This window comes from Populus euphratica, unplaced genomic scaffold (assembly GCF_000495115.2).
Source record: "Populus euphratica unplaced genomic scaffold, PopEup_1.0 scaffold48.1, whole genome shotgun sequence".
Classification (NCBI taxonomy): Eukaryota; Viridiplantae; Streptophyta; class Magnoliopsida; order Malpighiales; family Salicaceae; genus Populus; species Populus euphratica.
This window is the reverse complement of record NW_011499879.1, coordinates 441108-466213: the sequence shown is the minus strand read 5'-3', so window position 1 is coordinate 466213 and position 25106 is coordinate 441108. Positions and strand designations below refer to the sequence as shown.

Sequence of the window (25106 nt, the reverse complement as noted above, 5' to 3'; positions counted from 1 at the left end):
TTCCTTCTCCTTCTAATACCAATAACTAGAGAAATAAGAAAAATAAAAGAAAAAAAATACAAAAACACTTTTGAAACACAGTACCATCACAGCAGCAAGATTTGAGATAAGAATGCATTACATTTTAATATGAGAATAGTGGCTGAATTGGGTTGATTTATCTGGAGTGGTAGGGGTGCATGCAGTTTAGATTTGGCTATCAATAAATTGATATCTCAACATCAATGGATTAGCAGATGATTAAAACATTGAATAATGAATTGGGTCAACTTTATTTGTAATTCTTTTCAGATTAATACTATGCAAGCAAACAAATCATACAATTTTTTTCATCCAAAAATGTCGCAGTCGCTATTTTCAGAAAACAAATCATATTTGTCCAAAAGACGCCAGCTTCTTACTTCTTGGGCTGTTTTTTTGGACTACCATTGCTTGTCTGTTTGAAACTTCAAAGTCTCTAAAGTTAAAGCATGCAAGCAAAGCAAAAGCGAAAAACCTCCCTCTAGTTTCGAAATCTCCTGAACTTTCTCTACTGGTTAATAGTGTTCGTAACATTTTCGTGAACTGCACTTCCAATCTTCTGGCGCGCCCAATAAGTCGGGCTATAAGGTCTAACTTCTGCTCTTACTTTGAGAGTAGTGGGATATCGAGAAAATAGAGATGGGTTCTATGGCAGTTGCCCCCTTTCTTCCTTCAAAGCCAAGACCATCTCTCTTTGACCAAAACAGCTCCCTCTTTTCTTCAAGTACAAAGCTCAAGAGGAAGAACCAATCTATCAGCCCTGTAAGTTCTGCTTCTTTTGGCTTGTTTTTAATTTTTTTCTTCTTTATTTGATTCGTTGATTGTGACTTTTGTGCTGTTTTGATTGTTTCAGGTGGCAAGGCTATTCGGGCCATCTATTTTTGAGGCATCAAAGCTGAAGGTGCTGTTCTTAGGGGTTGATGAGAAGAAGCATCCAGGGAATCTGCCAAGGACTTATACTCTAACACACAGTGATATGACAGCTAAACTTACTTTAGCCATCTCACAGACCATAAACAATTCTCAGGTAATCCAGTTTTGTAATACCATGTTTCTTTTTTAAATTAAGAGATCACCAATCTGCTCATTCTACCATATTTCCCTTTTTAGTTGGAATCTTTGAATTGTGTAAAAATAGAGAAAACAGGGGAGCCTCGGGAAGGTCTTTTTCTTTTTCTTTTTAAATACCATGGCACAAGAAAGAAAGGGGGAAAAAAAGGGGCGGAGGGCTCTGAATCGTGGGGTTAGATGAAATATAAGGGGAAGCACAAAATCTCATGTATAAATCATCAGGGTCTGAATTTTAGAGAAGATAAACAGAACGAAGCAGGGTATATACAGAGAGTTGCTTGATTTTGTTGATATTTTTCTTGATCAAAAGGTTGGATTAATGAGCTGAATGGATTGGGATTTTCTTGCAGTTGCAGGGATGGTCCAACAAATTGTACCGAGATGAAGTGGTGGCAGAGTGGAAGAAAGTGAAGGGAAAGATGTCTCTTCATGTTCATTGCCATATAAGTGGAGGCCATTTTCTTTTAGATTGGTGCTGCAGACTCAGATATTTCATCTTCCGCAAGGAACTCCCAGTGGTATGTACATTGATTGTTTGTTACTTTTTTGTTCAATCTTGATGATCATGATCAGTCCCTTAAATCACATGGAAAAACAAAAATTGGGATGACCAGGTATTGAAGGCCTTTTTTCATGGAGATGGGAGTTTGTTGAGCAACTATCCTGAATTACAAGAGGCTTTAGTTTGGGTTTACTTTCATTCAAACATTCCAGAATTCAGCAAGGTAGAGTGCTGGGGTCCACTCAAGGATGCTGCTGTGCCTTCTACTTCTGAAACTGGTGGGTCCCATGAGACCAAGGAGCTAGCAAACCAATCAAGCAACTGGGACTTGCCTGAGCCATGCCAAGAGGAGAATTGTACCTGTTGCTTTCCACCAATGAGCTTGATCCCATGGTCTAAAATGGTTCCCTTGGAGAGCAAAAATAATCCAAGCACCCCACAGAGCTTTCAACAGCCCTAAGTAATCTATCTGTCCGCTCTTTGATTGTTTTATCTTCACAAAAGATGTTACATAACTTATGTAGGTCTGAAATGTAAATATTAGGAGTTTGTCCCCAACCCAAGATACTCTGGGTTTGGGGTTGAAATACTTGTCCCAAAATCTCTTTTTCAAGACAAAGACTGCTGTACATGTAAATATGTTCAATATTTGATAAACTTGCCATTGTTGTAAGAACACTACGAATGTGTAACGCATGACGTGAAAGTTTTATTGTATTTATATTATTTAAACAAACTAGTGTGTTTGGTTATGTGTTAGTTATTATGGTTATAATTTAAAAAAAAAAATATTTTATAAAAAATATTTAATTAAGATTAGTTTGAAAAAATAAATATTTAATTAAAAATATAGTTGAAATTAAGATGAACAAAAAATAAATTAATATATTTGATTAAGAATACTTTTGAAATTGAGGTTATGAAATAATTGTAAAAACTTATATATATTAATATTTAATTGTTTTTAATTTAAATATTAAATATTTAACTATTTCTATTACATCATGAAATAAATAATACTTTATATAAAATATTTTTTATTGTTCTATTAAACTATCTACAATTTCATTATATATAAAATATATTCAGCAAAAACTACAGTTTTTACAAATTTCTTAAGAGCGCAACAATATCAGGTAAAATATAATTAGGAACAAAATATTCAATTATAAAATATTCAATTGTGATCAAATTCTGCAAATGTTATATTATCAAACAATCTTTGTCTAATTTATATAATGTCATTGAAAAATATTTAACACTAGTTTTTTAAATAAAATACAATTAAAAATAAAAAATAAAAAATATTTTTTTATTTTACTAAATCAAATCTAATTCAATGCATTTTTAACTTTGAAGTTTGAACCGAACTCAATTCAACCAAAACAATAAAAAATGTCTAACTATTCATGTAAATAGTAGAGATATGCTCCCCTTAACATTAAATAATGTAGCCTAACTACACTTGAATAATAAAAATATTCTGTATATTATGCTCCATTAAACAATAGAGCATAAATAGTATAACCATGATACTCTTCACATGAACACTAAAGCATAAAGCATGATTACACTATATGTAAAGCATGACTATCTTATTTATATGTTTTCTCTGCAAGACTATCTACAATTTCATTATGTATAAAATATATTCAGCAAATACTACAGTTTTTACAAATTTTTTAAGAGCGCAACAATATCAGGTAAAATATAATCAGGAATAAAATGTTCAATTGTGATCAAATTTTACCAATGTTATATTATCAAACGATATTTGTCTAATTTATATAATGTCATTGAAAAATATTTAACACTAGTTTTTTGAATAAAATACAATTAAAAATAAAAAATATTTTTTTATTTTACTTAATCAAATCTAATTCAATGCATTTTTAACTTTGAAGTTTGAACCAACTCAATTCAACCAAACCAATAAAAAATGTCTCTACTATTCATGTAAATAGTAGAGACATGCTCCCCTTAACATTAAATAATGTAGCCTAACTACACTTGAATAATAAAAATATTCTCTATATTATGCTCCATTAAACAATAGAGCTTCACATGAACAGTAAAGCATAAAGCATGACTACACTATATGTAAAGCATGACTACCTTATTTATATGTTTTCTCTGCAGAAAAAACTACTTCGTATGATTTTGATAAACCTGTAGCACAACCATAGTTGATGGAAAGCCCTACCAGTAAAAAATTGTGTTTGTTGTGTTGCAATACCAAACGGCAAAACTCCTTACCAAGGATCATTCTGGGATTTGGTAGATTCCTGTTTATATGATCTTTAAGCGAGCCAGCTGAATTCGGATCCAGCAAAGCAATATTTCATATATTTCAATGATAGAGAAATGTGGAAGCAATAATTATTTACAAAAACTATGAGTAAACGGTAAACCAACACCTCAAAGCATCATTTGCTGTTGTCTGTTAATATACAATGCAAGAAGCATTTAACTGGTATATGCTATACATTAGTAAATCAAAGGGGGAACAGAAAGGAAACCAGTAATTTCCTGAGAGCCATGAGACAATTCATCACCTCTAATCCCACTTTTTTCGATTTATTAGGTCCTGGGATGATTTGAGAAAACCATACTGATGGATTGTCCTGGGTTGGTTCGAGAAAACCAAACTGACCAACTTCGTTCCCGCACACATAATCTCCAGGTTATGAACATATTTACCACCTTCCTTCCATGCTAAAACAGCACAATAAACTCTAGACTGACTGTCTTCTCAAAGCCGAGAAACTCTTGACAAACAACTGGAGTCACCGAATTGTAGTTCTACCGAGAGAGGATGCTCCAATTTCACTGTCAGTGTTCTGCAATAACAGTCAACCCATAAATTTATTTAGTCTTCTGCTACATTGGGTAAGTACTGCTATGGAAGGCAAGGACTGCAAAACCAAAATATTGACATCTACTCTTGACACAACCCTATCATTATATCTTGTCAATGCATATTATTGATATGGCAATAGAGATATATGTTATTGTCATCTACTAGAAAGAAGATGCATCTGGTGAGTTTTTCTCCAAAAAATAATCAAGTACTAAATATTAGCATGGACTCAATTAATTATTGTCATCATTCAAAGAAACAATTACTTGAGATTTAGGGGAAGGAAACACACTCCAAAACCGCAGCGTTTCATCTCCAGCTCCAGTGACAATTGTCTGAAACAGATAATAGTTATTCCAACCAGGAAAAGACACATTAATGAAAAGAAATGATTGGCATAACTGCTAAAATTTATTATAAGAAGAGAAAGTACGGTCATGAAGAATGGAGGATCAACTACCTGTCCATCTGGTGAGATGGCAAGATAAAGAACTCTGAATGTATGACCTGTCAGAGTTGCCAACTGCAAAGGAGGAACAAATCTTAATACGATGAGTGATGAGAGATAATACCATTATCATAAATACACTGACTTCAGTACCTTTGACATAGTGGGATATCTCCACAATATTATTTGGTTTTGGGAAAATCCATGTGTGCTGACAAGTTCATTGACATTCTTAGACCACACAAGATTGCACACCTGAAATGAAGTAGGTATAAATTTTTTTGGGGGGGGAGAGAGAGATAGAGGTACATGATGAGTAAAATAATCCAAGACTACATGAGCGTGTGTACTTGCTCTTTGCCATCTTACAGTATGGATCGCACCCAGAGGTTTCATAACCTGTGGTTTATCTTTTGGGTCCTATTAGAGATAGCTTGTACAATATGGTTGGTATGTTAGATTGAGTAAAGATAGTTTTTCGTGGGTTCCTTTTTCTTGAGCTTCCAGGAAAGCCCACATTTTTTATGTTCTAAATGGTGTAACCACATGTTCCATCAATCATTCAACAATTTCATATTTACTTACCAAAAAGAGAAAAAAGCAGATATGAGTTGCCAATAAGGGTTTTTCTAACTCCAGACATTTCATGTTATCTATAAAGAAGCACAATAACAGTGATTTGCAAACAGATATTTACCTGACTGCCAGTGTCTATGCAGCTGAGATGTGAGTTAGTGGTTGTATTCCAGAATCGTATACACCGGTCAGCAGTCCCACCCCCAGATGCAAGAAGTCCATGAAGATGGGGTGACCAAGCAATTGCTTTTACAGCCGCTGTATGATCACAGTATTTTAGCACAGGTTGGCTTGAATGTTGATTCCAAACAAAGAGCTGCACATAGACAACAAGAAATTAGAATTCCATACAGGAAACCATGAACTCATGTCCAGCAATCATAGTGATATGTTGTAGGAAAAAAAAAATACTCACTCGATTATCATTTCCACCTGATGCCAACTCACGGTTATCATAAGACCACTTCAGTCCACAAACCTGAATCACAATCAATTGATTATTAGGCTGAGTAATGTAAAAGCAATGAACAGAACAAAAATAGCATAGATAGCTTATAATATGTAAACAAATGCCCACTACTAGCATTTATGAAATTGAGAAGCATGCAAAAGCATAATGATAACTCTAACTCCAAAGTAAACAGCATAAAATGGTTGACCAAAAAGTTCAATCAATGTGATCACAATGTAGGGGAGTCCAACCTCTGACTTGTGTCCAGAGAGTTTACTAACAAAGTCTTCCCGTGCTCGTATATCTCGTTGAAGAATGCTCTTATCCCGGCTACCAGAAGATAGCATAGATGAACTCCAGGCCAAGGCCCCAACACGCAATCGATGGCCCTCCATTGTTCTGATCCTTTTACAGCGGGAAGCATCCCAAATCTACATATGAGTTGATGAGAATATCAGCAAAATAAAGTTAGGATGATCAAGCAATATACTAAAATCTATTATGAACACAAGGGAGGAACTGCCCATGACAAACAGTTGTATAAATACCACCTGTCCTTGGAACTGCTGAAAAACCAAAAACACCAATAATATAGAACCATGTATCTCACCTTCCAAAAAAAAATAATGGGAAAGTACTGAAATGAGAGCTTATTGTGAACATGTTAAGATGCTTTCTTAGGGGCAAACAAAATTATTGATTCTAGAGTTTTTTTTTTCTTGAATTAGTTTCAAAATCTTGGGTCAGTAGTTAAGGCCTAAAGTTTAATAGAAAAACTTTTGTCTGCGGTAAAAAAAATTAGCTAGGTAGCAATGGTTTGGCTTTTGAAAATCATTATTTATCCTTAATGTTCTCTCTAGAAAAAAGTCTGGTGAATCCTGCAATGATGAACAGATGTAATTATTTGGTTTCATGATAAATTTCCAAGCTATTCTGGTGATGGTACTTTATATCTTTACTTACTAAGAGACTATGCCCTAAAACTTTTCGAACTTGTAGGAGACTTTGCATGACTAGGTTCAAGTACAGCCAAGAGTACGTATGATATATGGGCATAAAACACCTCATCCTTCCAATACACCATACGTTCTCTAAACACCTTGTTCAGAAAACCTTACAGTTTTAGCCAAGCCTGTGGCAATTAAAAAATGTGAATAAAAACGTTCAAAGTCTGGTGAATCAACACTGGTGGGACAAAACAGTTTCTCCCAGCCACCTACCAAGTTGAAATTTGTCAGCCCTAACATGATCAACACCCATATCTCTGACTATTTATTTACCTCTCGCTTAATCTTGCTAACACAATAATCCTTGAACACTGCATTCTTTTGAAACATCAAGTTCAATATTTTTATTTCTCTCTATAAAGTTGGCATGTTTTCATTTGGTTTTATGATCCTGAAGTGTTTCCCTATACATAAACCATACTGAAATCAACACAGCAAACGCATATATCAGAAGTTCAAAACAAATGCAAACCAAAACTAACCTGAACTTTTCCATTGCTAGTTCCAATAGCAAGATGCGTACCACGATGAGCCCATCCTACTGAACATACACCATCATCATTCCCCAAATCACACAACTTTGTCACCTACATGACACCACGACCAACAATAGAGTGAAAAATAACAACCCTTCAGCCAAAACCTGAAAAAAAAAACACACACACGCTCACTTTTAAAAACCCACAACACTCACCTTGCTACTACAAGCATTCCATAAATACACACAATTCCCTAACCCCACTGCCAACACATTATGTGACGACCAATCCACAAGATTCAAATAAAAATCATCTTGCAATGCGGGGGCGTCCAATACCTACAAAAAACACATAAAAACAAAAAACAGGATCGATTAATAAAACAATCCCAATAAAAATCCATATTTCATCAATCTCAAGAAAGTCAAATATGACACCAATTTACTAAAACACCGACCTTATAAGGTGATCTAGAAACCTTCCTAGGAGTCTTAATAGCAACATTACTAACACCAAGATCACTCATATCATCAAAACCGAAAGGGGAAAGCGAGTGCAGTGACTGCCTAGTCTCCATCTTGTACCGGAAAATATTCTGTCCAGCTGCCCCTGCCCCCCAGTCTTTCTTATCAGGATTCTGGGGACCAAAAAGCGCATCCCGAAGCAACGCCGCATACGCACTAGGATTATCCTCCTTCCCTCCACATCCCGGCGAGATCCCCGCCGTCGCCGACGGCTGCGGCAAAGAGATGTTGAAAAGACCGAAATTTGAGCTGGATCTGCAGGGAATAAACCTATCGGAGTAAATTGGTCTCGAAGGGGAAATATAATGATTAGAATTAAGGAGACGATTGACATGCTTTGATGATGACGGTGGTGGAGTTGGGTTTTCAAGATGTAGATGATGCTGATGACGTGGCGTCGTGGAGGCTGCAATGTTGAGCTTTGATTGTGAAATCATGGGATCAGCCATTGAGAAGAAACCCTAGGATTTATAGAGAAAGGAATTGGAGAAGATGATGATGACGTGTTGAAGGAAGTTAATTTTCCCGGGAAATAATAGAAGGAGAGTAACAGATGGTTGTTTCTTTTTTGACGCGAATGAGTGTTTGTTTAGGTGTTATGACTTATACAAATGTTTTGGAGTGAGAGAAATAGGACCGTTGGATTCATGTATTTTTCGGTTTTGAATTTTGAATATGAATCCGTGTTGGTGTCGGAGAAGGATAATGAGGATTTATTTTGGAAACTTAGGACAGGAGATTATTTCTTTGCTTCAGCTCTATTATTAATTGGGAGGAATTAACTGGGCCACAGACACTGAACATCACATTAATAAAGGCCCAGTCAAAATGGTCTAAAGAAAGAATATGAGCTGACATGATGGTGATACAGTGATGGGACAAAAGGTCGAGTTCAAATTAGAAGGCAATTGGATTTTTTTTTTTTATTTCTCAAAAAAATACATAATTATTATCAATCCCTTTTCTAATATCAAGAAAAATTATGATTATAAATTCAAAATATAAAGCATGTTTAATAAAATTACCAAGGCTTTTACATGTTAATAAATATCAATATTATTATAATATTTTTTTTAGAACTAGATATGTGATCAAGAGTTTAAAAAATAAATACATTAAGACATTTGATATTGTTCCTCAATAAGATCTTAAGACATTTGATATTGTTCCTCAATAAGCTCTTATTTATTTATTTATTTATATGATAATATTTTTTATATATAAGAAGAGCAATAATTTAGATTTAACTGAAACCAAATAATTTTCTAGTGTAGCCTCTACATCTCTTACTAATATATATCACCTCTACAAAATAAAATATTTTTTTGTTGTTCTATGTTATTCAATTCATAAAAATTAAAAAAAAATCATTACAAACATAAAAAAATAATCTTGGACGGTTTAATATAAAAATAAAATAAATATATGTCTAATTAATTTTTTTATCTTATTAAATTGCGTGGGTCAAACTATACCCCAAATCCTTTTAAGAAATGTATATTAAAAAACAAAACAGAAAAGGAGATTGAAAAGAGAGAGAGAGAGAGCGAGAGAGAGAGAGAGAGAGAGTTCATAGAATACGTTTACTTGCTAGTCAATACAAAGTGTTCAGATTTCAATTAAGCAAAGGCATCAATTTTTAAGAAAGACAGGTGCCTAAGGAGCAATGACTAAAATTGTCAAATTAGCAAAATATAGGAAGTCCTACTAATTCGATCAAGGGCCTAATGGGACAAATTCCCGACTAATTTTGGCTTTAATTGAGAAGTTTTGTAAATCCAGGGACTACTATGATAAAAGGAAAAATAAGAGGGCTTATTTAAATTTGGTCGCGGACTCAATTAGAAGAATTTAAAAGGAGAAATCAAATGATTATTTTGAAATTATTTTTTGAAAAGAGAATCAAAATTGAGTTATAACAACTGTTTCACTCTCTATTTTATGTTCGTAATCAATCCATTTGCATGTTTGTGCTTTTCTACGTGGATGACATTGTTGTTACAAGTAATAATGTGAATGCCATCACTGGATTGATTCACGAACTTGGGAAGGAATTAGAAGTTATACTTCTTGGGTATCTAGGCTTCATGCAATAGTCATGGCCTTCGTCTTCACTAAGAAGAATATATCAGAGACCTATTCTATACGGCAGGTACTGCAAAGCCAACTTCTACACCTTGAGCTGCAGGCAACAAAATGTAAAGATTTAATGGTGATCTCCTTGAAAACTCAGCTCACTATTGCACTTTAACTGGATCAGGCATTGCATACAGTGTCAATTTCTTCTCTCACTCGCTACTGACCATCTTGCTGTGGCAAAGCATGTTCTTCAATATTCAAAGGGCACTCTTGATTATGGCTTACACTACACCAAAGGCTCTCTGCAGTTGAATGGGTACAGTGATTCTAACTAGGCAGACAACCCAAATGACCGCGAGTCGGCCACTGGATATGGCGTGTATCTTGGCCCCTGTCTTGTTTCTTAGACAAGTAAGAAGCAAGTTGCCGTTGCACACTCCAGCACTGACATAATACTGAGCAATGAAACTCATGGTTGCAGGATTTTATTTGATTCGAATGCTTCTTAAAGAACTTTGTATCACTCTCAGAGCAACTCCTTGTCTATGGGTTGATAACATTGAGCACTGTCCTTGCATTCCAATCAAGTTTGTCATGCAATGATAAAGCATATTGAAGTGGATAATCACTTCATTCGACAGAACTTTTACCAAGGACATTCAAGCTCATTACATTTCTATCCATGATCAGCGTGCCGACATTTTTACTAGAACCTTCCTTCCTCTTAGTTCTTCTAGCTACATGGCAAGCTTGTGGTTCATTGCCCAAGCAGTTCTCAGTCAATGCAGATCATGAAGATTAGTCAATAACAAACACTCCTAAGATCACTCTAGAATATCTTGATCATTGTAAGTCGTTGTTGCGATTTTGTATTTCGAACTTGTAACAAAGTCTACTATATATCTTGAACTCAAACCCCATCTAATTGCTATATACATGGATCGTCAATACCACACACTACTAATGAACTCTTTCATTTCTTTGTTTGAACCAGCTATTTTATTTCTTTGTTTAAGTTAGACGCCATTGGGTTTTTTTCCTTTTGAGCGTTGTTTTGGTACAAAGGTTTGCTGATGGTTTCATCATAGTTAATTTGCACCTTTTAATCTGGCTGGCCTGGCAATTTTCTAGACACGCCTAAGCTTAACTCACAAGGGTAATCAAAATAAAACCACTTCAAAGCAAAGCTTCCTCGCACCTTTAGAGGTAGAAACCATGCCTAGCTTGTATATTGTCAGTGATCTAGACTATATGGGAGTCTCTTTACATTTTTTATTTTATTTTTTTGGTTTTGTTGGTGTTGCAATCTCTTAACCAAATTTACGAGTGAGACAGAGAACATGAATGAAGCTTAAGCCCCCCTCCATAATCCACCGTGTTCAAGTATTAGGTTTGACTTTGCCTCATATCACAGAGTATTCCAAAAATCATTTCTCGATGGTCATTCTAAAAGGTACATGCCTACGCTGCCATGACATTAGGAGACATCGTCTTAAAACAGCATCATAGGACGTGTAGCTTTTTTTCGTCTCAAACGCCTATTACAGCATTCTATGCACTTGAACTCTAGCAGCTTTACTACTTTGGAGCATTGTTTTTTCACCATCTTATATTCCTACTTGGCTATCCCCGACCAAAAAGGAGTGGGGGGGAGGGGGAGGAAAGAGAACAGTAGGTTTCATTTCTGAATGCTTAATTAGAATGTGAGAAATTAATAAGAGAACTAACAGGAAAAAGAAACAAGAGATGAATTCTGCATCCTTCATATTATTTTAAGATTCAAATTTTGAATTAGTTCTTATTTTGATCTAGAAATTATGTCACAAACCAAGATTATTGTCCTAATTACCTAAAATGAATCATCTAGTGTTTATAGTCTAAGACCAGAAATCATCACAGCAAATTATAGAAGAGAAGTAAATGGAAGGTAAAAAAAAAATATATGAAACAGAACTCAAGAGACAGAGTTGTCTCTGTACCAATACAAAGAACTTAAAAGAATTTGGCTGATCTACCCTTCTTCTTAATACAAATTCCTTGTCCTTTCATCTAATATTACAAAAAAGAATAATGATCATAAAGAAAATGAACAATTTAAGAAGGATAAGGTATATACTCATGCTCAATTATAGGCACCGTCCGAGTAACGGTTGCTGTAGGAGCCCTGACATGACCAACCATTGATACTTGGAGAGCTTCCTCTTCATAAGCCCTTCTCTCCATCTCTTCCATTCTTGCTTTCTTCTTTACCTTAACAAACATTGCTACCAAAAGCAGCCCCAATAAAATCACACCAATTGCAGTCCCAACTGAGCTCCCAACCACTACTTTCCACAGGCTGATCTTCTTTTTCATCATCTGCATTGATGGTGGTGGTGCTGGTGGTGACTTGATCACCAAACCATAATGCCCATGCCTTGTAGCCACACAAACAAATGGCGATGTAGGGTTTCTTAATGTCACCTTACCATCATTTTCAAAACTAGCACACAATGGCCTAATTCCTGATACGTTGGCAGTAATTGATACATTGATGAAGTCTATAGTAATTGGTTTTCCTCCAGCATGAATTCCGATCTCAAAAGAGTTGCTAACATTCACATCACTGCCGAAATTGTAAGCTAAAAGGCCTAAAATGGGTGACACAATTTGATACCCTGATAAATCATAGTTAGCATAATATATAGAGGACCAGTTAAGATCCAAGTTTTGTCTAATTACCAACAGTCTCTCAACACATGGCTGCACAGATACACCAATACCCAGATGAAATTCCTTAACTTGAGCACCATATCTTCGTAGACTGCCGCATCGAAACCTCACTGTATCGACTTTGATGCCGGAGAAGTTCGCTGGTAAATCTACAGTGTGCACCATACCTGTCTTGAAGTGTACGCCACTTGACTTAAGTGTGTAGTCTCTAATGAGAAGGTCAAGAAGTCGAGCTGATTTGATCCCTTGGGCTTCAGTTCTCACGAAAGCCATTGAAAGAAGAATTATCACAGTGAGGGAGAAGAGAGAACCCATCCCAGGATTATGAGCTAGGAAAATGCAGTACGGTTTTTTTCTTGTAATTTTCCTGGGTGTTCCGTGTACATCAAAAGAAAAAAAAGCTCAATTTCTAGATCAGCTACTTTCTTTACCTGTGGATGTAACAGAAGTGAAGTTGCAAAGAGGAAAGCTTGAACTTTTAGGAAAATTTATGATGAAAGGAACTCTTGGAATATTAAAGAACAAGAAAGTGAAAAGGAAAAGAAGGGAGTTGTTTTTTTTTTTGGCTTTCTTTATAGTAGAGAGACTTGGAGAGAATATACGTTAGGTGGCCTTGACAAAGGGTTGCCAGTGGTTCATGCCTAGGCGGCAATTCCCATAGCATGCAATCAGTATGCCTGGTAATAGAAAATGTCACTGCTAGCGTGAAATGTGATTGCTATCATGCCATGTCTGAAGAATTCTTCTACTTGTTACGTTACAGGATACTAGGATAGATGGGAATGTTCAAATTGGAAACAAAACCCTTTCTGCATTTGCCGAAAATTTGATTTACCACGTACTCAATTCCAAATGTAATTGAACAGTCCAGTAAATTATTGCATCTGGAACACTGTATGTGGTAATTGTTGTTTAATATTGTAATAATTTTTACAACAAGAAAAGATTTTCTTTGTCTGCCCTTGAAGGTAGAATTTGGAAGGGGTAAAGTGGGTTAAGGATCAGGTAAGAGAAGGCCTGGGAGAAATGATTTGGAGCGTGGACTGATGATGACACTTGGTGCCTAAAGAAATTGAAAAAGGGAAAGGCGTGCTCGGGAAAAGAGATGAAGGTGCAGTCCCTCATCAAGGCTCAATACTCTAATTGTGTTGATGGCATGTCTCCCACTTCAACAACTTTGTGGGTCTCATGTTAGCTTCGCTAGTCATGGTGATCCAATTCTTTTCTCCTTCTGTTGGGTCAAAAAGCTAGATGGTGGACGTCCAACGAATGAAAATTAAATAAAAAATAAAAAAACCAAATCTGATTTTGCACATCTACAGCAGGAACAATTTGTTTCTTGCAAATCTTTGGAAGCTTTTTTCTTCTTGTTCTACTGGTGCCTTACGACACAAAGTGACATAATTGGCGTTATTAGGCTTTGAGACTTTTCTCTATTAGCAACCAAAATATAATTTTAAGAGGTTGATTTGATGGTTAAAAAGATTTGCTTTATCTTTTTTAATTTTACAGATTCAAATATTAAGGTTAATACCAAACAATCATTAAGTTTTAGATTTGAATTTTGATTTAATTGAAGTTTGAATAAAAGAAGCACAACAAGAATAAAAGGCAAGAAAGGAAGAAGGATCAAATAATCTGGGCATCTTCCACTAGATCTCTCATTACAGCAAGTGAAATTCCATTCTTGGTTCACATACGACGCAGGAAATTCTTTTAAAAAAAAATGGAAAACAAGGGCCTCGAAGAGGCTTTTATAAAAAAAGAAAAAGAAAAAAAGAGGATAAGTGGAGTATTGAGCTTGACATCAGTACTAACTGAAGTTCACAGTTGATTTATAAGTCATCCCTACACGCCAGTTTGAAGGAGCAACATTCAATGCAATAACAGTCTGCTTGGTTGTGTAAGAAGTGATCTTGAAAGATAGAGCTTGGCCTCCAAGTCTAGCAAATGCCTGGTATGAAGCTCCCCAGTTATGGCTCATGCTCATCCATCCTGTTTTGCTTCCCTTCACCCACATTCTGGCAATATCACCACCTCCTCCTACATTCATCACATACACCAGCAACCAGTACCCATTTCCTTGGAGCTTGAATCGAAGCCCGCCAGTTCTTGCACACGGTACTCTACAACAAATACACGATAAGGTTAATTAGAGGATGATTTATTCTAAGCCAAAGTTGATAAATTGTTAATTTATTTTTTCCTTTTTTTTTTTTTTTTGGGGGGGGGGGGGGTATTCCAGGGTTAGATGGTCCTCAGGCTAGCTTGCATAAACCAAATTCACTTTCCTAATCCAATTAAAGAGAATTCACGATGGAAGTGAAGAGTTCACGAGAAAAATGCATCCAAGACTACTCTTATAATGCTTTATATATGTATAGGAAGTGTTCGGCACCATCAAGCTTGTTCGAAAACTTTTGTGGGGTTTGGCCCACATGTAGTTGACTAAAAAGCATTGAAAAGCTAAGAAAGATGGCATACCTTCGGTACATGACGGGGACGATGCCAGCCTTCCATTTAGCAATTTTCATGAATGCAGGCTTGGACAAGTCAAAGTGAACTCGAGGTGGGTTGCACCATCCTCCATTGTTAGAATCCTTGGACCAATTCGGAGGGCAGATGTTCGTAGCAGTCACCTTTGTAATTACCCCATAGCATGCAGGAGCATTCGTACATTTTATTTGGTAACAAGTCCCACAGGCATATCCGTTGTTGAATAATGTTGTGCTCAATGCAACTGTATCGGTTCCGTATCCAGTTTGGAACAAATTTCCATACCCGCAAGCCCCTCCTGAATAAATTAACCCCAGGAAAAGAAGGCAAATAATTATTTAATTAATTATATGTAAGTACGAAGTAAATTGAATTATGTTGTGCGTAATTAAACACATAAAAGTGAACATTTTGTTGTGGCGGCACTTGAAATTAATTGGAAAGCAAAAGAAGGGTAGCATACCCATGGTCTCGCGAGCGGTCTCATCGCCATAAAAGGTGGCGTGGGCAAGCGACCATCGGCTCGGCCGGAACAATGTTGGTACGCGTGCTTTACCATAACCTGCGGCCATTGATTTGCCGATGAACATTGCTGAAGTCAACACTATCAAGAAGAGGCTAAAGCTCCATGAATGGAAAAGGGAAGCCATGGCTTTTCTGTTGACTATTGCTAACCTCTCCTCGAAGGCCTTTGTGAGAAGGTACGCCTGATGCTCCTCCATGTTCTTGTACTTGACATCCTTATATAATGTCCCATTCTCCAAAAAATTGGCTTCGTGACGGCACGAAGATGGTGGCTCTCAAGTTTAATATGGAGAAAAGAAATGTTCATTTCAGTTCCTTTTAGTTGTTGACGTGCAGGCAGGTTTTATTCTCCCTCTCGCTGGGGTGCTATCTGTTGAGCCGTACAGTGAATGGAATTTGTTTATCTTTTAATTTTTTCCTTTATTTTTTCCTTTAATGGTATTTATGATGGTGACTATTATTATTATATTAATATTAATAAAAGATTAAATAATATATCCACATTACTAGTGTTTTGTTCTTCATTTTTTCAATCACACCCTTTAATAATTCAATCTCTTTTTTTATTTTTTTTCACTATTAGATTATTTTGAAAATTATGTTTTATTTTTTTTTTAATATTGGGTTATATATTAGTTTCATAGTTTTAGTTTTTTTTTCCTCTTGATTTAGCCTGTAATAACATATCAGTGAAAGGTGAGTTTCATAATTTTTTTTATTTTTTAATGAATTATCTTACAATTTAAGTCGATGATTTAACATGTTAACTCAAATTAACTCAGTTCATTCTCGAGTTGTATTTTTAGGTTGCTTTTTCTAATTGATTGTTTTTTAATTTCAGCTTTTAATATTAGATTGGTTAAAAATTAAGTTTTATAAATTATTATAATTTGTATTATATTGAGTTATCTCAATCTCATGACCTGAGTTGTTAGTTTTATAGGTTAAACTAGGTTAATTTTATTCATTTTTTATCATTTTTTTAATTAAATATTTTTTTTCAATTTTACCCTCTAACAACATAATCTTCCTTTTTGTTTAGTTTTTTTTCCTCAATTTCAACCTCAAGATTAGGTTATTTGATAATTAGGCTTTGTAATATTTTTCAAATTATTTTATATGAAGCTATCCTGGTTTCATGAATTTAGTTTTTTTTTTCAATTTCAATCTTTAATATTAGATCTATTAGAAATGAAGTTTTTTATTTTTTTATTTTTATAAAGTTATATTAGTTTAATGACCTAGGTTATGTGTTTAATAGATTAATCTAAATTGACTTGAGTTGTTTTTAAATTTTTTTAATTAATTTTTTTCATTTCATTCTTTGATATTAGGTTGGTTAGAAAATAAGCTTAGTAATGTTTTTTTATTTTTTATAGAATTATCATGATCTCATGACTCAGATTGAAAGCTTAGTAGATTGATTTAAGTAATTTTTTTAATTTAATTTTTTTTATTTTTGTTATTATTTGTTCAGTTAATTAAAATTAACCTTTATAATTGTTTTTTAAAATTTTTAAAAACCTTAGCACACAGACAACATTGTGGATTTGCAATGTATATTTTAATTATATAAAGTAATTAGGCGGTATGTTATATTTATGTGCAGAGGACTCCTTGATTTTAATTGTACCTCCGTAACTAGAATTTCTTTGGAGGTTATTTGACTATAGTTTTATTTGTTTTTTAAAAAAATTATTTTTAAAAATTATTTTTAAATTTTTTTATGATTGTTTGTAATTAGAAAAATTGGTTAATAGAAAATATTTTTCAATAAAAAAAAACTTGGTTTGGTTTTCAAGAAAGTATTTTCTCTTTATTTTGGGCTGAAAATATTTTCTGGATGTTGTGAAAAAATTAAAAATATCATATTATTTGTTGATTATATTAAATTTGATCTCAAACTTTTGATTGCTATATATTTTTTTTTTTAATATTTATTTTTTAATTTCATCCCTTAGAATTTATTTTTATATTAACTCTGATTTTTATTTTTATAATTATTATTTGTTTTTTTTTTATTTTTTAATTGAAATTTTTTATCTATTAAATTTGATCCTTATTCTTTTGATTGTTATTTATTTTATTTAAAATAATTTATAAAATGTTAATTATTATTATTATTTTATCTTTTAATTTTTTAGATTTGATCTCTATTATTTTGATTATTATTTATTTTATTTGAAATAATTTATAAAATTATATATATTTTTAATTTCATTATCATTTAACTTTTTAATTTGTAAGATTTTTTTATTATTATTTTAATAAATTTAAAAAAAATAAAATATTAATAAATTGTTTCCAATTCATTTTTCATAACATAACCAAATATTGAAAAATATTTTTCAACTTATTTTTTATTACACTATCAAACATCAAAAAATAATTCACTTTTCTAAAATTTATTTTCTCATAATTTATTTTAAAAAAAAATTATTTTTCAATAAATAAACAAAGCCTATATAAATTGAAATTTTACGAGCTCCGAGAATAATAAAGTATTCGATTAAAGCTGCGGGCAGTAGAATCTTGATGAAGAATGGGAACATCTTCTCGCAACAGAAGAGATGAGTGAGCGTATCTGTCCTGATAGTGAACAAAATCATGGTTATATTTCGTGTTAGCTGCCCCAGGAAACCCAACCACTCAGCAACTGCGGTGTACTTTTGCCAATGATAACAGCGTCGGCAAGGTAACGATTCATCATTCTAACTAAATACAGCGGATTATAGAACTTCATGGCAGCACTCTGCTCTCAGCTCCTAATTAACAACCCTGGGATTATGGATAGGTAGATGTATAAACATATACATACTTTCATGTACAATTTTAACACAGTGATCAAGATACAATCCAGTGTACAAAATATCTGAAAATTCCCTCCTCCACAAATCTCTGCCAAATTTCTGCAGAAGGCGTACTCTTTGCTTCCAAACTTACGAGTTAGCAACACTTGTACTGTATATCCCTTTAATGGACTTCTGCTTCATTCAGTAGCCATGACTATTATGACTATCCACAGGATATTACCCCTTTAATGATGAAGAATGAAATCAGATTTCGAGCACTGATTATTAATGTCAATTACCAAGCTTGTAACACTTCAGAGTTTAAGCAAACTGTAAGATAGATAAGGTGTTCACCTGTATCAAGCTTCGCTTCCTTCCGGCAGTGTAATCAACCGTGTTTTTGAATTGTACACTAACTCGGTTGAGCAACTGAAGCAGAGTATTGCAGCAATGTCATTAATCAAAAACAAAAGTTCCATTGAGCAATGTGGTCTGCAAATGGCATTAAACTTACTTTGAGCATTTAAGGGTGTTGGTGGTTCCACCACTTGAAATAGACAATATGGTTCCAAAGAAGGAGCCGTTCTCCGTGCCACAGTTGGGGCAGGGGCCCTATAAAAATGACATTATCCATCAGTAATTTTGGAATGTGCAGCGTGATGACATTATGTGGCTTCCCATTAGAGTTCTGGAAAAGAGTCACGAGATCAAATTATACCTTCAAGATCAAAAAGTCCTTCACTATTGCATTTGTAAGTGTCAGAGCTAACCAAACAATGAGGGGCACAGCAGCAAACCAGGTGAAGAGGAAACTGAATGGCTCTGGGAGCTGCAACGCAACAATTTACAAAACATATAAATACAAAATATAAATTAAAGCTCCAAGTAATGATTCATTTTTTTTTCAATTAATTATAAGGATTAAATATCTCTCTAATATAAAAAGGAAGATTTGAAATCAGCCTGGTCTCACCAGTGGTTTGAATGATATCATGAATGTGTATATATCTGTGCTTAATTATAAAGTCTTGAGAGGAAGTGACTGTTTACCTCCAAAAGATAAGTGATTTCAAAACCAGTGAGATCATCCAAGAAGAAAAACCTGTCAAGACAAGAAAATCAGACCCTCCACCCACCCAGTTCCTCGTAAAGTAGATCAAAATCATCAAGTAAAACCTTTAACCATGATTTGGAAGGAGCCTCCTCCTTCATTTACAGAAAATAAACAAATAGGACAAGTCAGGAAAATGATTTATGGCACTGAAGAGTCTCCCTTACAAGCCTAGTGCAATAACGGTTGCTGGTACGTTCAGCAGGAACATCTTCAGATAGTCAACATACAGGTCACTGTAAACCTGTGGGAAGAAAGCACGGTCACTGTCCAAAACTAGAAGCACTAGAAGTACAGGGAGATAATTGTAGACAGCACACCTTTCTACTACGAAGACTGCATCTTGGACCCTCGACAACTATTTCGCTGCCTTCAGACTGTACGATAATTAAGGTAAATAATACATGGTATTAAGAATAATTAGGGCGGCATGAAACAATTAGAGCTAGCAGCAATAATATATATGATCAACTGATACTGCAAACATTTTTGTAATAGGAAAAATTAATTTAGTAAATTGATCTGGTATGAATTATGTCAAGGAAGCATGGGTATGTTCTTGCGAGTTGAAATTAGGCACAGACATGAAAATAACCAAGCACTGACCTTTAATTTCATTTTCAGCTCATCATACTCTTTATCACTCATGATTGGATTCCCTGATACATAAGCCATTGAAGCCTCAAGAAACTTCTGTTCATCAGAACCTGATATACATTATAGAAATACAGCAAAAACCATCAATGTGACAAATTCTCCAATTGAAAGGGTAAAAAAATAGCCTAGGGAGACTTCATTGTGAAGAACAGCTCATACTCAGCATAACCACGCTGCTTCCTTCCCACATTAGTTCTTCCTTGAGATTATCAAATTCCTCATTAGACATTATAGCTTTTCCCTCATAATAGAATGCCTATAAAATGTTAAAATAAAATAAAGGATTACTTCATCATACCTCTTCTTTTATACAGTGTTATGCATTGGAAATGAAATGAAAAAACTGCTTAATTGTTAGAACTCACTTGTAGTGCTTGTAGAAACTCTTGCTCCATTTCACCTATTGACTTTTTATCTCTCTTGTCTATGCTACAGTATTGCAAGATTTTACCATCAACCATCTCATCTTCTTGGGCTTGATCTGAAAAGGAATGTTGGAGTCAGCAGATGCTTTTCCTTTTTCTTTTTTCCATTGTTTGATGACTGGATTGGGTTTCATTTACCAAAAGAAGACCAAATCAGCAGAAATTTGTGATTTATATGACCTTGGATTTGAAGAATTGAACCCAATTTTTATCTTTCATGATACACGCCACACCAGGTAATAATCAAGCATTGAAAATATGGCGCTTAAATAGAATGGAATATTGGTCTATACTAATACAAGCTAGGCTTAACTTTTCAAAAACATGGGGAATTAATTAATCTCTGACAGAAGAAGCTAGCAAATCATTGTGATCAACAGATATAATTAACAAAATTAAAAAGCAAAATGCATGGTTAAAAGAGCTGGTGACACAAACCAGCTTGTTGGTCAGCAGTGGCCTTGGTAGGTGGTAAAAGCATTCTTCGCCGCAGAGAAAACTGTCTGACATTGAAATGAACCCTGGTACTGCTAGAGCAGGAAGGAGATGGTAATGAAGAAGATGAGGAGATGAATGGTTTCCGGATCGGAGCAATGAGGAGTCGAGGAGATGTCAACGTAAATGCTAATTTGCCAGCCATAACAGTATTATGAGGACTCTGCAATGTGGTTTCAGGTGAGTGCTTGTTTCGTTGATTTGGTGATTTTGGTTCATAGGCGTATCTTTGTTTTTCTTGGTGATATTTTGGAGGGAGAATAGCAGCAAGGGATAAGGCAAAGAGTAAATGTGTGGAGGGAATTGTAACGGTATTTTCGAAAAATCAAATAGTTGGTTTTACTGTAGCCAATGGAGCTTCCAAATTCTGCCATGTCATTACTTGGGGCTGACACGTGGATGGCAGGTGCTGACCATCTGCTCTTATCGTGTCATCACGTGGACTGATGGGCTCCACTCTCTCTCTGTCTTTTCATTTTTCTAGTGGCATTTTGTTTTAGACATGTGTTTTTAATCAATGGTGGACCTGATTTTGGTTCGGTCTGTGATTCGGAAAAGGCTAGGGTTGAGGGTTTTTGGTTTGGTTTGGTTTGGGTTAAGTGCTTTGGGCTCTGGATTTGTTTCATCTCTTGAGCTCCTCAAATTTTAGCTCAAAATTTACATAGCCCATCATGCTCTTGTACCGGGGTGATGTTTTATTTTACACAATCATCCTCTTAATGAGTTTTATCTGTACCACCATTATTAGACTTTACTACATAGATGGTCTGTGTTATGTTGGAGGCTGAGTTAAATATTTTTAATATAAAAAATATTTAGATGATAATAATTTAAGTTAATTTAAATTAATTTAATTATTATATGATCTGATATATGAGATCGAAATAATTCTATATAAAATAAAGTAAAAAAAACCCACAAAACTCAAGACTCAAATCTAATATTAATTGATAAAATAAAAAAATTAATTTTTAAAAAAAATAACAATGAAAAAAAAAAACTCAAGTAAACACGGGCTAACCTGACCAACCTGTAACTTATGAGATCGAGATAAAACAAAATAAGACAAATAAAAAAATTATCAAAAAAGGAGTAAGTTAAATGAAAAAACTGGAGAAAAAAAAAACTTAAGTTAACCTAAGTTAATTTGAATAACCTGCATTTAAAATAACCTAACATGAAAAAAAAAAAAACTTACAAAGCTTAAGGATCAATAATTTAATGTCATATGATGGAATAAAAAAAATCAAATTCATTAAAAACATTGAGGAAAAACTGAATAAACTCAGTTTAATTGAAAGTTTAACTCAATTAATCCACCACTCATGATATGCAATCTAGATAAGCTAATAAGAAAGACAAGTGGAACAAATAACTAAGTTTAAGGCCTAATAATAGTATAATATTGAATAATAAAATTGAAATATTAATTTTTAATAAAAGACCTAAAAAAAACTAAAATTAAACCAGACTTATATTTTAAACCAATGAAGCAGGTCATAAAGGCTGAGATTGCATTGTAAAAAGGAAGACACGAAAATCACAAAGTAAAATTTTCAATCACAAAAAAAAAATGAAAAGTAAAACAAATACTAATTAAAATAATGAAGATCAAATCTAATATAAAAACTAAATGAAAGAAAACAATTAGGGACTACAAAAGGTAAATCAAGAAAAGGATAAGAAAAAAAATAAAAAATAAAAAAATGAGGAACAAAATTGGATAAAAAATTAAATGAAATAAAATGTTGAGGGACAAAATAAAATAAAAAACAATAAATCAAGAAAAGGATAAGAAAAAAAATAAAAAATAAAAAAATGAGGAACAAAATTGGATAAAAAATAAAATGAAATAAAATGTTGAGGGACAAAATAAAATAAAAAACAATAAATCAAGAAAAGGATAAGAAAATAGCAATCAAAATAATAAAGACCAAAATTAGATTAAAAATGTAAATAAAATAAAACGTGAAAGGATAAAATAAAAAAATCAAGAAAAGAATAAGAAAATAGCAATCAAAATAATGAGGAACAAAATTAGATAAAAAAAATTAAATGAAGTAAAATGATGAGGGATAAAATTAAAAAATAAATCAATAAAAAGGTAAAACATATAAAAAAAAACAATCAAAAGAATGGGACCTAAATTCAATAAAAGAAATAAAATGCCTAAGGATGAGAGCTAAGTAAAATTGATATAAATAGCAAAAAAAAAAAAACAATCAAAATAATGAAAGCTAAAATTGATATAAATAGAAACCAAAAGACACAATAATTTTTAGAAAGGCTAGCGTGAATTTCTAGGCTAGGAAAAAGACAGAGAAAAAAGAAAAGAAAAAGGGTCATTGGAGTCTAACTGCACCTCTGTCATTTTAATCTAAAATAATCTGAAACTCATTTTTTTCCTAGATCAACACGGTTTGACCCACATTGACTCGTAACTTTTTGTTTTAAAAAAAGACGCTTAACTCTAGAAAATATATTTTTGAATTTTAAATTTTTTCTTAATTTTTTTGGATTTTTATAAATAAAAATAGATATAAAATAACATTTAGGAAAATTTTGAGGAATCCAAAATTAGGTTATTACACATCTATATCAAATTTTAAATGGGAATCATGTTTTCATCCATTCAAATCTCACAATCAATCACCAATTATAATTAACAAGGATACTAGCCTAAATAATTTAATAAACAATAAAAAATTAAGATGAATGAATGAAATCAAAATTGAAATTAAATGATCATTCAAATAGAGTTCATAACAATCTCCTTTTAATAATCCCTTCAAGATTTTATTTGTACATATTTAAAACTTGATGCTTCTAAGATAAAATCTAATTTGATTTTTTTTTCTAAACCTTCACCAAGCTGCTATTATTCTTCTCAAAAATTATCTTATATACCATGTCTCCTTTTTTCTCTATCTTTTTTTAATCATCCCTGCCCTTTAAAAAAATAAACAAAGTTTCTTTGTTTTACATGCCACAAGCTTCCATCCAAAAATATGATGTAGACCTTTCCAATTAGTCAAATTAGAATTTCTTTTTAGAGATTATTAGTTCGAGTCCTATAAATTTCAAGGCTATTAGAGATTTACATGGTCGTTAATTTCAGGCTTATAGAATTAGTCAAAGTACGTGCAAGCTAACCTAGACATCCAAGTTAATATATATACCACAGCTCCACTTCTCTTCAATTTCAGACATCCTCCTATCCACAAAATAATAATCTCATCCTTCTCGCTTCACTTCCCATTTCAATCCATGCTATTATCCAACTTCTTTTCAGATTAAAAAAGGCTTTGTTTTGAACTTGAACTAAGACATTTATGAACCTCACTTTTTGAAAAGCTTTAAATGTCGAGCTTATTTATTTTTATATTTTAAAAGTATTTTTTAAGAAAAATATTCTTCCAATTAAACCCATGAAATATTTTTAAAAAAAAATTATCATTTTAAAATATTTTAAAATTAAACCAAGCTATATTTTTATTATTTGTTTGAGTTGTCTTTAAAATTATGAAGTTAATCAATTCATTTTAAAATAAATCTTATATAATTTAATTTTAAATTTAAATTAAAGAAAAAGCTAGATTATAAGATTTCATTATTAACTTATTGGTAGGGTTTAATAATACAGCCAACAAATTTCTCACAAGCTTAACATTCTTTTTATGTTTAAATGGACTAGTAATGACGAAAGAGTATAGGTTTAGCACACCTTGTAAGTAATTGTAAATAATAAATGTCGCACGTCCAAAAAACCCGCGCGGCGTCGGCTTTGATGATTTTTCATCGTTATTATTTGATTTGATCTTGTTGGATTCGTTAGGAGTCGCCACCTAGTATTTAATTGAAGGTTACTAGAAAAC

General features: G+C 33.3%; 5 protein-coding genes across 7 annotated transcripts; 1 reads left to right on the top strand and 4 right to left on the bottom strand.

Moving 5' to 3' along the window:
• The first annotated feature begins 416 nt into the window (after positions 1–416).
• LOC105128975 (protein STAY-GREEN 1, chloroplastic-like) lies at positions 417–2323 on the top strand. Its single transcript, XM_011030838.1, has 4 exons — positions 417–783; positions 875–1048; positions 1443–1610; positions 1707–2323. The coding sequence occupies exons 1-4, from the start codon at positions 661–663 to the stop codon at positions 2052–2054; spliced, it is 813 nt and encodes a 270-aa protein (XP_011029140.1). The 5' UTR covers positions 417–660; the 3' UTR covers positions 2055–2323.
• A 1565-nt stretch (positions 2324–3888) lies between these two features.
• Positions 3889–8524, bottom strand: LOC105128974 (protein FIZZY-RELATED 2-like). 3 transcript variants are annotated; one of them, XM_011030836.1, is made up of 10 exons: positions 7873–8523; positions 7631–7753; positions 7419–7523; positions 6181–6360; positions 5894–5956; positions 5600–5794; positions 5056–5157; positions 4915–4977; positions 4721–4789; positions 4238–4434 (listed from the first exon to the last, which is right to left on the bottom strand). In XM_011030836.1, the coding sequence occupies exons 1-10, from the start codon at positions 8386–8388 to the stop codon at positions 4381–4383; spliced, it is 1470 nt and encodes a 489-aa protein (XP_011029138.1). In that variant the 5' UTR covers positions 8389–8523; the 3' UTR covers positions 4238–4380. The 3 variants fall into 3 exon arrangements, with proteins under 3 accessions (XP_011029137.1, XP_011029138.1, XP_011029139.1); XM_011030837.1 differs by having other exon boundaries at positions 4342–4434; positions 4747–4789; positions 7873–8524; XM_011030835.1 differs by having other exon boundaries at positions 3889–4434; positions 4721–4977; positions 7873–8524.
• Positions 8525–11950: 3426 nt separating this feature from the next.
• LOC105128973 (uncharacterized) lies at positions 11951–13445 on the bottom strand. The gene has a single exon (XM_011030834.1). It carries the CDS (start codon positions 13043–13045, stop codon positions 12113–12115), a length of 933 nt encoding a protein of 310 aa, XP_011029136.1. The 5' UTR covers positions 13046–13445; the 3' UTR covers positions 11951–12112.
• Positions 13446–14340: 895 nt separating this feature from the next.
• On the bottom strand, positions 14341–15985 carry LOC105128972 (expansin-A7). Its single transcript, XM_011030833.1, has 3 exons — positions 15690–15985; positions 15215–15524; positions 14341–14856 (listed from the first exon to the last, which is right to left on the bottom strand). Exons 1-3 carry the CDS (start codon positions 15946–15948, stop codon positions 14544–14546), a joined length of 882 nt encoding a protein of 293 aa, XP_011029135.1. The 5' UTR covers positions 15949–15985; the 3' UTR covers positions 14341–14543.
• A 2362-nt stretch (positions 15986–18347) lies between these two features.
• LOC105128971 (PGR5-like protein 1A, chloroplastic) lies at positions 18348–21514 on the bottom strand. Its single transcript, XM_011030831.1, has 11 exons — positions 21175–21514; positions 20677–20792; positions 20471–20567; positions 20261–20361; positions 19975–20031; positions 19822–19898; positions 19594–19645; positions 19262–19372; positions 19058–19155; positions 18898–18972; positions 18348–18786 (listed from the first exon to the last, which is right to left on the bottom strand). Exons 1-10 carry the CDS (start codon positions 21374–21376, stop codon positions 18903–18905), a joined length of 981 nt encoding a protein of 326 aa, XP_011029133.1. The 5' UTR covers positions 21377–21514; the 3' UTR covers positions 18348–18786; positions 18898–18902.
• Between the last annotated feature and the right edge of the window lie 3592 nt (positions 21515–25106).